Source organism: Moschus berezovskii, chromosome 15 (genome assembly GCF_049115385.1).
Source record: "Moschus berezovskii isolate FMDL1 chromosome 15, NW_MosBer_1.0, whole genome shotgun sequence".
In the NCBI taxonomy this organism is placed as follows: domain Eukaryota; kingdom Metazoa; phylum Chordata; class Mammalia; order Artiodactyla; family Moschidae; genus Moschus; species Moschus berezovskii.
In genome coordinates, this window is record NC_142474.1 from 76808260 (window position 1) to 76821060 (window position 12801).

General features: G+C 45.3%; 1 protein-coding gene across 10 annotated transcripts in view; it reads left to right on the top strand.

Annotated features, from left to right (window-relative positions):
• PLCB4 (phospholipase C beta 4) overlaps positions 1 to 12801 on the top strand; it is a 489193-nt gene that overhangs the window by 355949 nt on the left and 120443 nt on the right. For all 10 annotated transcript variants that reach the window (XM_088844295.1, XM_088844296.1, XM_055426743.2 and 7 more), the window contains 4 exons: positions 1985 to 2038; positions 8349 to 8430; positions 9406 to 9506; positions 10155 to 10212. In XM_088844295.1, the coding sequence (XP_088700421.1) occupies positions 1985 to 2038; positions 8349 to 8430; positions 9406 to 9506; positions 10155 to 10212 (295 nt within the window). The remainder of the gene's footprint in view (positions 1 to 1984; positions 2039 to 8348; positions 8431 to 9405; positions 9507 to 10154; positions 10213 to 12801) is intronic.

The window sequence follows — 12801 nt, forward strand, 5'->3', positions numbered from 1 at the left end:
CCGGAGCAGGCGGCGGGCAGTGTGGGGAGGACCGCGTGGAGAGCCTGCACTGAGCAGGCTGCATGCTTCCTTTAGCCGGGCCAGCCAGCACCCAGGGCGGGACTCCCTGGACAAACAGCGGGCGATGGAAGGAGAGCTCTGCCCCCTGGGCCTTCCGTGTCTTACTCTGGTCCCTTCGGCAGTGCTCTAAGAGCATGGGCTCTGCCGTAATCACCGGGTTGGTCCCTTCGTTGCCCGAGGACTTTTGGAAAGTTCTTGTACCTCACTGTCTATCTGTGCGTGAAGGTGGTGACACCGTTCGTAAGGTTCCTTGCAGAGCAAATGAGGCCGTGCCAAGCCGGTGCTTGTCCCCTTACTCCCCCTCACTCAGAATTACTCATTTTGATTCTGATGCCCTCGTTCCAGTGTTTACCCGTTGTCTTAGAAGAGGGGAGTTGTTCAATCTTGTATATTGCTATTTTTGTGCAGCTGCTTCTCCTTTCCCTCTGTGGTTGCTCTGGCATGATTTCTTAAAAATAAAGAGCAGCCCAGCAGATATTTTGATGTCATGGAATCCCCAAGGGTCTCAGACTTCTGGCATGCCCTCTTAGGCTGGGGGGAGCCAATTCCTTGTGTCTGGATGCCAGAGCTTAGCTGTCCTCGTGGGTGTCCTGCCCAGACTGTTTTCTGTCGCTGGTGTTCACCCATCCACTGGCAGCTGGAGGGTGAGGTCACTCAGGGTTCACGTCTGCCTGCTTCTCCAGAGAACCACCCTCTGCCTACAGGGGATCACAGGGCCCAGTAGATCACCGCCTCCCAGAGTATCCCAGGGGGCCAGCTCCAGGACCCCTGCCCATACCAAAATCCACAGCATCCCTTAGGGTTGACCCTTCATGTCCCTGGTTGAGGAGGGCTGACCCCACAATCTCCCCTTCTTCAGAAAGGAAGCCCACGGCCAATGACAGGCTGAGACGGGATATCAGAGCCTGCCCCCTTGCCACCAAGCCTGGCGTAGATCACACTCCAGAGGTCCCAGTGGCCTCGGGACAAAGCCCGGCTGAGAGCAGAGCTTAATGTGACCGTCCCTCCCTGTCTGCCCACTGCCTCACTCCTGTGGTCCTGAATCTAGCCCCTTAAAGGTAGCCACTTGTGCTTCGAGGAACGCTGACTTAAGACAGAAGCTTTACCAAATCATCATGTTCTGCAGATTGTTAGATTATTTGCATGAACAGTGAGAATGGAGTCAGTAGCTAAGAACACCAAAGGATAAGTGTTCCGGGTCCCCCTGAGTCCTGTAAACCTGGGAAAAGCACGGCGTTTCTCACCGTCACTTTGAGTTGATGCACTTCTCTGACCATGACAAGTTAAGGATCCAGATTTCTTGATGGAGGTGGTGTCCACCCATCTGCCAGTTGCATGAGGAGTGAGTCACAAAGGGCTCACACCTGCCTGCTTCTCCCTTTGCACTTCACTGCTCCCTGGGGCTGCAGAGGGGTGAGGGCCGGGGGCATCCCCACTGACTTCAGACAAGCCTGGCTGCTGTCACCATGCCCTTGCCTTTCTTAGCCCCTTAGTAGATTATTAAAAAGCAGCAGTCAAGGACAAGAACAATCACCAAACAAGTGCCTATAATTTGCTGTGTTCAATGCAAACACCCAATTTCCTAATTTATCTAGGATTGTCAGATAAAATATGGGACTCTCGGTGAAATTTGAATAAGTAACAAATAATGTTTTAGTATAAATACATCCTAAGCAATATTTGGAATATAACTGTAGTAAAAGAAAAAAGTATTTGTTATTTATCTGAAGTTCGAATTTAACTGAGAGTTATATTTTTATAAGCTAAATCTGACAAACAGTAAATTTATCTCATGGTGTGCAATTGTCTCTGGTTTTCTGAATAAATAGTCTTTGTTTGAGTGAACTTTCTTTTAAAGTTTTTAGCCAGATGGAAGCTGTTCCTCCCAAGAAACATTAAAACAGTTGTTACTGTTGTTTTCCAGCTGGATGAAATTGGCATTTATGACCAACACAAATGGGAAAATTCCAGTTAGGAGGTAAGTCGGTTATTCCTGAGTGCTCTGCACAGCCTCGCTCGGCCCTCATGATACCAGTCCACAGAGAAAGCCCCCCACGAGGACTTGTTAATTGCTTTAGTTCCAGGTATTTCTGGAATCTTAGTTTGAGTCACATTATTGGATGCTGTGTTCACTTTGTAAAAATCGCTTACGGATGTAAAGTCACATTTTTTTCTCAGAATGGGTAGCAGTAAGTCTGATAAAGAACATCTGAAAATGTAGGAGCATTTTTAAAAATTTTCAGGTAAGTGTGTTTTGGGGATTTAAGTAGCTTCCCTGGTGTCTCAGATGATAAAGAAATTGCATGCAATGCAGGAGACCCAGACTCAGTCCCTGGATTGGGGAAGATCCCCCGGAGAAGGAAATGGCAACTGACTCCAGTATTCTTACCTGGGAAATTCCATGGACAGAGGAGCCTGGGGGGCTACAGTCCATGGGGTCAAAAAAGAGTGAACACAACTGAGTGACCAACACTTTCACTTTCTTTCACCTTTTACCTGATGCTGCTGCTGCTGCTAAGTCACTTCAGTCGTGTCCGACTCTGTGTGACCCCAGAGACGGCAGCCCACCAGGCTCCCCCATCCCTGAGATTCTCCAAGCAAGAACACTGGAGTGGGTTGCCATTTCCTTCTCCAATGCATGAGAGTAAAAAGTGAAAGTGAAGTCGCTCAGTCGTCCGACTCTTAGCGACCCCATGGACTGCAGCCCACCAGGCTCCTCCATCCATGGGATTTTCCAGGCAAGAGTACTGGAGTGGGGTGCCATTGCCTTCTCCGTCATCTTTCACCTACTTACCCCAAACAACGATTGCTAAAATTAAAGAAGTTTCTTTTCTGTTCTGCACCTACAGTAGCGGGGTAGGGATGTGTCTTAGGAGGTGCGATGCCTCTGGACATTGCTGCTCATTCTGGGTTCCGTCGGCCCTGTGTGCCCAGGGCCAGTGGGCACCACTGAGTCTGGGTGTGTTGTCTGCCACCACACCCCCTTCAGGACTGGCGCTTCCCCTTCAGCCTGCCCAAAGTAGCAGTGACGAGGGAAAGAGGCAGTACAGCCTGGTGGAGCCAGGAGTGAAGAGACGAGCCGGAAACGGCCTCTGCGCCTGTGCTTCAGCCTCAAGCCAACGTGCCTCACCGCCCGAGGGCCCCACTGTGCTCTGCTGCTCACAGCGTTAGGACAGCTCCTGGCCTGTGGGTCTGTTGGAAGCCCATGCAGTGGGAGTGATGGGGGTTCTTCACCCAGCTCCCCAGTATCTTTTTGTCTGGTGTTTGCGGTTAGCACTCCGTGGTAATTGCAAAAGCTGGGCTGGGCCCCGGGACATCTGCTGCCCATCTGAAGCCAGGAGTGTATTCAGAGTCATGAACCTGAACTCAGCATGAGCTCCTGGACCCCGACTCACTCTTCAAGAATTCTCCAGGCTCGCATTCAAGTTGAGCTCTTGCCCAATACTTTCGCAAAGAAACCAACCAGCAAATAACCACAGGCAGAACCCAGGCCACCAGGTGGAGCCTGTCTCGGAATGGCTGTAACCATCAGGATGAGGGGCACGGGTCGCCCGTTGTGTGGCATTTGGGGAAGAGCTTCGGAGCCGCTGCACACGGATCACACTGGCCGTTTCTGCCTCTCCTTTCCCGCCCTCTCTGCTAGCCTCGAAGCTTCCATTCTGCATTCCCCCCGAGGGCGTCTCCCTCAGCATCCTTTCACATTCAATAGAACTATCCTAGAGATCATCATTTTCCTTAATTCTGTGGATGATAGCAGTCATGAATGAAGGTATCCACGTGGCACAGCTGAGGTGTCAATGAGGAACCACGGGGCATGCACGTTGTAAAGAAGGCCAGGCAGCAGTCTTGTTATTTCGCCTTTTGTTGAGGGCTTCCAGAGTTACCAACCTCATGCATCTGTTGTGGTCTTTACAAACCTATGTGTAGGATTCTGTTTTTCATTTAATAACTTACAAGCAAGTCAATTTTGCATTTACTTTAGAAGTTTTTTAAAAAGCCCTGCTAGGGACTTCCTTGGTAGTCCAGTGGTTAAACCGTCACACCTTTGAATGCAAGGGCTGCAGGTTCAATCCCCAGTTAAAGAGCTAAGATCCACAGTGCCCAAAAATCAAACAAAACATAAAACAGAGGCAATATTGTAACAAATTCAATAAAAACTTTTAAGAAATGGTCCACCTCAAAAGAAAAAATCTTAAAAACAAAAAGCCGTGCTAGCCCTCTTGATCAGTGTTTGTTGGCAAAGACACTTCACACTCATCCTTATCTTATTTAAAACCCTTTGCTCTATTGAGACGGAGAAGGCAATGGCAAGCCACTCCAGTACTATTGCCTAGAAAATCCCATGGATGGAGGAGCCTGGTAGGCTGCAGTCCGTGGGGTCACTAAGGGTCGGACACGACTGAGCGACTTCACTTTCACTTTTCACTTTCACACATTGGAGAAGGAAATGGCAACCCACTCCAGTGTTCTTGCCTGGAGAATCCCAAGGACGGGGGAGCCTGGTGGGCTTCCGTCTATGGGGTCACACAGAGTCGGATACGACTGAAGTGACTTAGCAGCAGCAGCAGCTCTATTGAGAATAGCAGGGTAGTGAACTCCGGGAGTTGGTGACGGACAGGGAGGCCTGGCGTGCTGTGATTCATGGGGTCGCAGAGAGTCGGACACGACTGAGCGACTGAACTGAACTGAACTGAACTGATTTTAATGTATCTCAGGATCCTACAGCTATTGCCAAATATTTAGTGCATTTTTGTTTAAAAATAAGCATGGAAGTAATAGGGCTTCCCAGGTGGCGCAGTGGTAAAGAATCTACCTGCCAACGCCAGAGGCACAAGATAGGAGAGTTTGATCCCTGAGTCGAGAAGATCCCCTGGAAAAGGAAATGTCAGCTGGCTCCACCCTTCTTGCCTGGAGAATCCCACGGCAGAGGAGCCTGGGTGGTTACAGTTCATGGGGTCACAAAGAGTCAGATGCATACACACTGAAGTGGTAAGTCCAAACTTGGAACAAATAGCAGCGTGAAGACCAGCAATGTGAGCTGGGTCTGTTTTTCCTTCCCTTGCTCTCCTGACTTTTCTTCCAAGAAAAGGTTCAGGAAACGGGCAAAGGAGAAGCACAGGACTGTGGTGAGAGCGCTCCTGCCCAGCAGTCCCGGTGTCATTTGTACCCGTCCTGCTGCTCAAGCCTTTGCTGCTCAAGCTTGGAAGCCTGGTCCAGCCTGTTCACGAACAGAATTATCACCCGCTTCTTTTTGCAGAAATAGCCCAGATATTTTGTCATCCTCTGTAGTGCTCTCTGACATGAACTCTGGGGGCTGCCAGTATTAACAGGTGTTTGACACAAGACATCTGTGGTCTGGGGAAGTTTGACAGAGTTCAAGAAGAATTGATATCGAGCCAGTGAAAAGCGGATAAATCTTGGTGTGGACGAGCTGCCAAGGGCAAGGTGGAAGTTGTTCTGAATGTTTTAATGGATACGAAGAGTAAACACTTTAAAATGTGGTTTCATCACGATCACTCTGAAGTTTTAAAATGGAAACTATTAGTGTAGTGTGTGTGACGTTAGAGGAGATCTGGCTTCATGGTCATTAGATCAGGTTGAGCATGGCCCCTGTTCGGCGGTTGTAACTGATATTTAATGTCTAAGAAGAATTAAGGAATGAGGGAAGAAAGCCCTTTACCCACCGCTTCTCCTTTCTTTCTTTGTACCTTCTCTTCCGCCATCAGCCTTTCTCCCAAACCTACACACTCATGCTCAGTTTACCTTCCCACACAGACCAAAGCTTTGAAAGTCACTCTTCTTAGGTATATTTTTGCTGTTTCCCATTCCTTGTAACCTGGAGTTAAAACCAACAGCCACGGCTAGAAGAAGTCCCAAAGGAGAGTGTGCACTGAGAGGGCTGAGATCTCAGGAGTGGTCCCTGCAGCCCAGTGTCCACATAGATGGCCCAGCCTGCTGCAGTGAGGGTCTGGATCTGTGGGGCTTCCCTTCATGCTCCTCCTTGACTGCAAAGCTAGTGTTAACGCCACTGGATGGATTGTAGAGCCTTTGAGGGCAGACGGAGACTCAGCTTCTAGAGTCATTGCTGTCTTGGTTGTCTGTAAGGTCTACTGGAACAAGGAATTTAATCGGACCGGACGGGCACCACTTTCAGGTATTTGCTTCTCTTACACTTCCTTTGGGAAAGGTGGTGTGTTTTGATTCAAGACACTCACTCACTGAACGCCGCTTTGCAATGAAGGACTGAGCTGTGTTCTGTGGGGTGGTGCGTAAAGGGCTGCATGAATCACAGTCCTTTGTGCATACTCTGCCTGCCAAAGAAATGCCCTCCGATGCTATCTGAATGCTCCCAGCCTGTGACAAGTGTGTTTCTCCTGGCTAAATACTGCATCTCTGGAAGCTCAGAGAATTCACCTTTGCTCCACAACCCTCCTCACTCCCAAGCCAAATCCATTTAAGGCCCAGGAATAACTCTGAAGCTGCCTGGAGAGAAGGCAGCCCCCTCCCCCTCCTCCTCTCCAGGGGGATGGTCTCTGACCCTTCCTTCTCCTGTTTTCTCTTGTCCCCTCATGCAAAGATGGGCCTGAGAACACGCCCTTCTGGCCATCACATCACCTCTTGTCTCTATTGATTTATCCATTCATGCACCCACCCATGCCATACAGCATGCGGGATCTTAATTCCCTGACCGGGAATCAAACTCATATCCCTTGACGTGGAAGCCTGGAGTCCTAACTTGGACATCCAGGAAGTTCCCAGCTCTTGCCTTTATTATCTTCTCAACAGTCATGTCTCTGGGCTCTGACTTTGCCCTCACTGATGTCTTCCCACATGGATTTTCCTCCTTCGTGGCCCTGGACACGCTGTTTTCTCCGGCTCAGTTTCTCTGTCCCCCACAAATTCCTAACCTCCTACTCCTGAGAGATGGCTTTGTCCTGCTTTCTGTTCCGTGTCATTTTCCCAAGCCCCAGCCAGTATTCTCTTCCTGCAGATCCTTCCCCTCCCTGCCGCACCGTCTCCCCACACCACATTGTCTGCCAAGGATCAAGCCTAAGTCTCCTGCGTGGACAGACGTATTCATTACCACTGAACCACCTGGGCAGCCCTAACACATACATACTCTTTTTCAAAAATGACAAAATGAACAGCTACTTTCCCCTACATTATAAAGGGCAGATAAAGTACTTCTTAATCCAGTGTATGAAAATTCCATGAATTCTAGAGAAGTGGGAAAATGTGGCCATAGCACCCTCTGCCCGGAAACTGGTTTAATACACATGTATGCTCCACCATGTCTGCGGGTCTGTGAAAGAGAATTCATAGGCTTCCCTATGTTTGGATACAGTTGTCTCAAACACTCTTAATAGTGCACTTCTTGAAGTATTCTTAGACTGAGTGTGAAGCAGTAAGGTTTTGAATGAATGCACAGCAGTTCACTGGCCTGTAGCTGGTTCTTCTAGTCTCTCCTTGAGGCTGTCGCTGCAGTGGAAGGGGCGTTTTCTCCCCCTGACCAAGGGGGACCGGTCAGTGCTCGCCCGTGGAGCTGGCCTCCGCTCACGAAAATAGGTGTTATCCATTTTCCTAGCCTTGATGCACACCATACTAGTTCAAAGGCACCACCATTATTCAAAAATACCACATATCAGGGTAGTGCCAAGATTCTGCTGAAACACTGAATAATTGTTCCCCTGCCTCCTTTCTCCCCAATATCTTTCACTTTCTTAATGAAGTCCCCAATCCTTGAGGCAGCTGACATGTCAGAGTAGCTCACGGGTGCTTGGCTTGTAAAACAAACAAACAAAAAAAACATACAAATGAAATATGTCTGATAATGCATGTCAGTTGCAGTATGGAGCCAGGAAAGGATGACCCCAGGCATGGGCCAGGTCCTAAGGGGCCTCCTTCCTATCCCCAGGTCACCACGAGCTTCCATTCTAGAGCTGCTGGTCCATTTGCCACATCCCTTTTTCCTAAGAAAGCAGTTTGATAGGATCAAAATTTATTACTGTGGTTGTCCAGTGGTCTGGATCCTGGATGTGTATGTTCACAAGTAGCCCCGGGGACTCTCTGTCTTAGAATCAAGTCACCTGACTGGCACAACCAGCTCTGGTCAGCAGAGGGCCATTGCAGGAGCCAGTTTGGGAAGTGAAAAATACCCAGAAATGAGAAGTAATTTTATTTTCCTTTTTCTTCTCTTCTATCCCACCATCCTTAGTTTTACTGGGATCTTTGCATCAGAGAAAACAGAATTAATAGCAACTTCTTTTTTTTTCCCTTTTCTGCCCTAGTATTACTAGAACCTTTGCATCGGGGAAAACAGAAAAGGTGATCTTTCAAGCACTCAAGGAGCTAGGTCTTCCCAGTGGAAAGGTATTCATTAATTTAATAACGTTTTTCTGAAACCACTTTGTGTATTTTTGTCCTCATGTAATAAGTAAGATTGTTTATATTAATCTGATTCAGTTAGATTCAGAATTAGGTTCAGTCACATATAGTACAGTTAATTTTTCCTTTAATCTCTGTGCTTCTATCCTTCCTTCCTTTTGTTTTCTGGGCATTTTAACCTAAACAGTATAGTATTCAAATGTTCCTGTCAACTTTATTAAGAAAAGGATATGACAGCAGGCTGCTCTTTCACACAACTTATTGAAAGCTTATTTTATAGAAGCCCATCAACATTAGCTGAACCATGCACAATGTCAGCATGAAAAATGGCTCATAAATTCAGTTCTTCAGGACAGCTGTGTGACATTTTGGGAAGCACCTCTCCCCAAGCAGAACATTTGAGTTTGTGGCCCTTTGGATTTGAAATAGTTGCATTGAAATAAATTTAAAAAATAAAATAGTTGCAGTGAATGCATTAACCGCAAGAAAGATTTAGGCTGTTGCTGACTTAAATCCTACCTGAAATACAAGGTTCATATGAAAAGTCAACTCTTAGAGAACTCCCTTTATGTTGCCTGTAACAATTCACAATATAAGCATAAGAAAACACTGGGTTTGATTTAGTCAGCATCCTGTGGCAAGTAGTTGCATTTTTCCTTCAAGGAGAGGAGGAAGAAATGTCTCTTTGTGTTTGTTCTATGGAGTATCTCCCAGAGCAAGCCCAGCTGTGGCCAGTGTTTGAACATCCAAACCATGGGTGCATGGTAACTAGAAACACTCCTTTCCATGCGCCGTATGCTAGTGGTCTGGCCGATGGTTGGACCTTCTGGCTCCTATCAGGAAGAGTCAGAGATGAAAACCCTGGGATTACAAGCAGTCATCACTCTGCTTCATGAACCTGTAGATCCTCCAAGGAGAGAGAACAGTGCCTGACTTATGACATGCTTCTATTCTTTCCAGAATGACGAAATTGAGCCTGCCGCATTTACTTATGAAAAGTTCTATGAACTGACACAAAAGATTTGTCCTCGGACAGATATAGAGGATCTTTTCAAAAAAATGTAAGTTCCATTTATGAGAAAGTGTCACATCGAAGTTATCCTTGCTCTTTTAGACTTTAAAAACATTTTTTGTCCTAATATCTTCATATAATATGTTGACAGTATCTAGGAATGTCTAGTCAGGGTTACATCTTCACCCCTTAGTTTATCTGGTGTAAAAGTTCACTCTGATTTTCTGAGAAACTTTTACATAAGTCGGTTGCAGCACCTGGAACTCCCCCTCCTCTCCCTGCATTGGCTTTACTAACTACTACAATGTTAACCCGCTCCTTTAGGTATTAACCTGTTATGTGAACTAACTAGATTCGATTTGGAATGTTATTATGTTGTTCAAAAGGCCATTCATTCCAATTATTTCAAATGGATGACTTACATGTTGTTTTATAATAATGCCTTTGGATAATGCAAAAGAAGGATTGCAGATATTTTCTGTAAGTTAAGGGGAGTGATTTCTTGCCTTTGCTGTTGTTGGGTGTTTTGTTTTTTTTTTTTCTTTACAAACAGTCTCTGGCCATTTTAAGAGTTCACCACTACTTCAGGTTTAGAAAAATAAGTTTAGGATTATCGTCAACAAATGTCAACATGTAAATCGTACCTCCTGTAGCATCATATACCAAAACTTACTTTTTCTAATAAATTTCTTTTCAGCAATGGAGACAAAACTGATTATTTAACGGTAGACCAATTAGTGAGCTTTCTAAATGAAGTAAGCTTTTTCATACATTAACTCCATCAGTTTGTGTGCAGTGGCTTGCTTCCTCCAGCATCCTCATTGCATGCCTGCATCCTGCACCCCCATTTGCTTTGCTTCTGACCTGCTGATCTTTCCATGATGGCTTTACCAGGTGCAAAAATCAGTTGCTGCCCCCCCCGTGCCCATGCGCTTCCTCATTGGCTTTGCACACTGCTTTTTTGTTGGTTTCTTGCTGTGATGTGTAGCTCTGGGTCTGTGTATGTGTGTGAATTTGATAATATATTCACTCAATTAAATGTGTCTGTGTTTTACAAGATGATATTTAAGGTACTTATCTATTTTTTTTTCTATTGTAAGAAATAGAGAATGGATTGAGTTTACCACCCTATAGTTGGATTCGCCATTGCTAACTTTTTCTCATACTTTTGCATGGACTGGGAAAGCCTTATTTTTGTCTTTTAATGGATTGCATGTAAGAAAAATATGTAGGTTTGAGTAGAATATTTTGATAGCAAGCACAACACTGGAGTTCCTGGGTGAAAGCATAGAGCATATTAGGCCAATGGGATGACAGGTTAAATTTTTACTTTTTATTTTTGTAACAAGCTCAGAACTAATTTTAGAACGTGATTCACTCAACAACTAAAACTAGTTGACAAAATTTGCTTAAGCCCAAGAGAAATATATTTCAGAACACATAAATGTTCCAATTTTTATGAAAACTAAAATTAACTTTTTTTTTTCTCTACATGTACAAGAGAGTGTTTTCAGTGAAACCCATTGAAGCTCTTGTTAATACAAAAAAATGGAAATACACTTTTTGCCTAACACATTAAATAATAAGAAGACTCTAAATGAGGGATGGACAGTATGTTTTTGTTCCAAAACAATTGATAATACCCATTATACCACATAAAGACAAAACGTTAAGATAGACAATATAATGCCAGGTAGAAGGTATTGCCTCACGAAAAAGCAGCAGGCAGACTGATTTGCCAGTTTGAAGACACATAGCACATCCTTGCTGAAGGGCTTCTCACTTCTTTCCGATTCAGGGCCCAGTGGCTCCCAATTTGTGGGGTTGCACTTGAGAAGCTACGATACGCAGAGCCTGGAAGCATGGATGCAGGAGAGACAGGGTCCCCCATGTGTCAGCACAGGTGCCTCTACTTTGAAGTAATCCTTTCAGTACACCACAATACTTATTTTACTTTAAAACATTTCAAGTTTTTTCACTCCACTAGTTTTTGGTTATGCGGATACTACATTCATAACCTTTACCCAGATATTATCCACATTCTTATGCCACTGTTGCTCAGAGGTTAAGTTGCTTTGCTCTGCCTCCTTGACCCTTTCCCCATCTTCTGCTTCTTTTTAAAAATGTATTGTTTTATCTCTCTCAGCTTTACGTGTACTTTGGGTCATTGGTCATCTTAAGTTTTGGTGAGATAGGCAAAAATCTTGCTTTCTACTAAAGAGGGAAGATGTTTGGTGGGGAGACGATTACCACATCATCAGCTTGCCGCTTCCTGGAGAAAGGCCTCTTGTGTGCTCTGGGCTGAAGCTGGTACCAGCCGTCTGCTGAATGTAGCAGAGACTCAACATGCTTTGCACTTGCACTGTTCAAATGGAGAAACGGTTCTGGAGTCCTCAGTGTGCCTGCTGCATTCCTGGGTCCTTATCTCATCCCCTTCCTTGTATGGGAGACTTTTGTAGACCTACCCAGTAACTACTCTTGTAATTCTTATAAGTCATGACAAAAAAATAATAATTTTAAAAGGGATGATCACATATACTTTCTGGCTCTGCCATCCAAATTCTTTCTTAAATACTTTCTCCCTGGTAGCTTTTATCCATCAGTGTTACACTGGCCAGTAGTATTCATTTGCTTATGTTTGGCTTTTCATTAACAGTAAGGAGGCACTTTCAATTTGGGGGTGGGGCTAGTTGAATTGGTAGGATTCTGGATTTCTTTAGGTCACAGAAACTACAAGACTACAAGTCCAGGAAAGTAAAGCCTTTGATTTTAATCAAGTGTCTGCCCTGAGTCTCTTCCTTTTCTGTCCTAGTGAACTCAACTGGAAGAACTAGACAGAAATCAGAATGTCTCCTTAAAGAAGGCTGTCAAACAGAGAGTGTTCTGCCAGCACCTTGCACCCATAGGACTTTTAAGGACTCTCCCTCTCATTGTTCCAAAGTCTAAAGCACCCCACGGACAGAGCACCACCGAAACCCATAATGAAAGGAGACAGAATTCACTCTGGAAGGGAGCAGGCATTGGAATGTTAAGGGTCTCTGACTCCAAGAGCTTAGATCTAAACATTTGCAAATGCCTTAGCCACATAGTCTCAGTAAGCTGGAATTTAACATTGTGTTAGAAACCCTGGATGCAACAGGACAAGGAAAAATAAATGAGTCCCCGGAACACAAAAGGACAAGACCTTGTTCATTATTTGCAGATGACTGTGTACCCTGAATATCAAAAGCCATCAGAAACTCTTTGAATAGATAAGAGAGTTCAACAAGGTAACCAGAGAAATGATGAAGAAAGAAAAGAATCAATAAACACACATCTATGAGCATTAACCAGTTCTCCTGGAG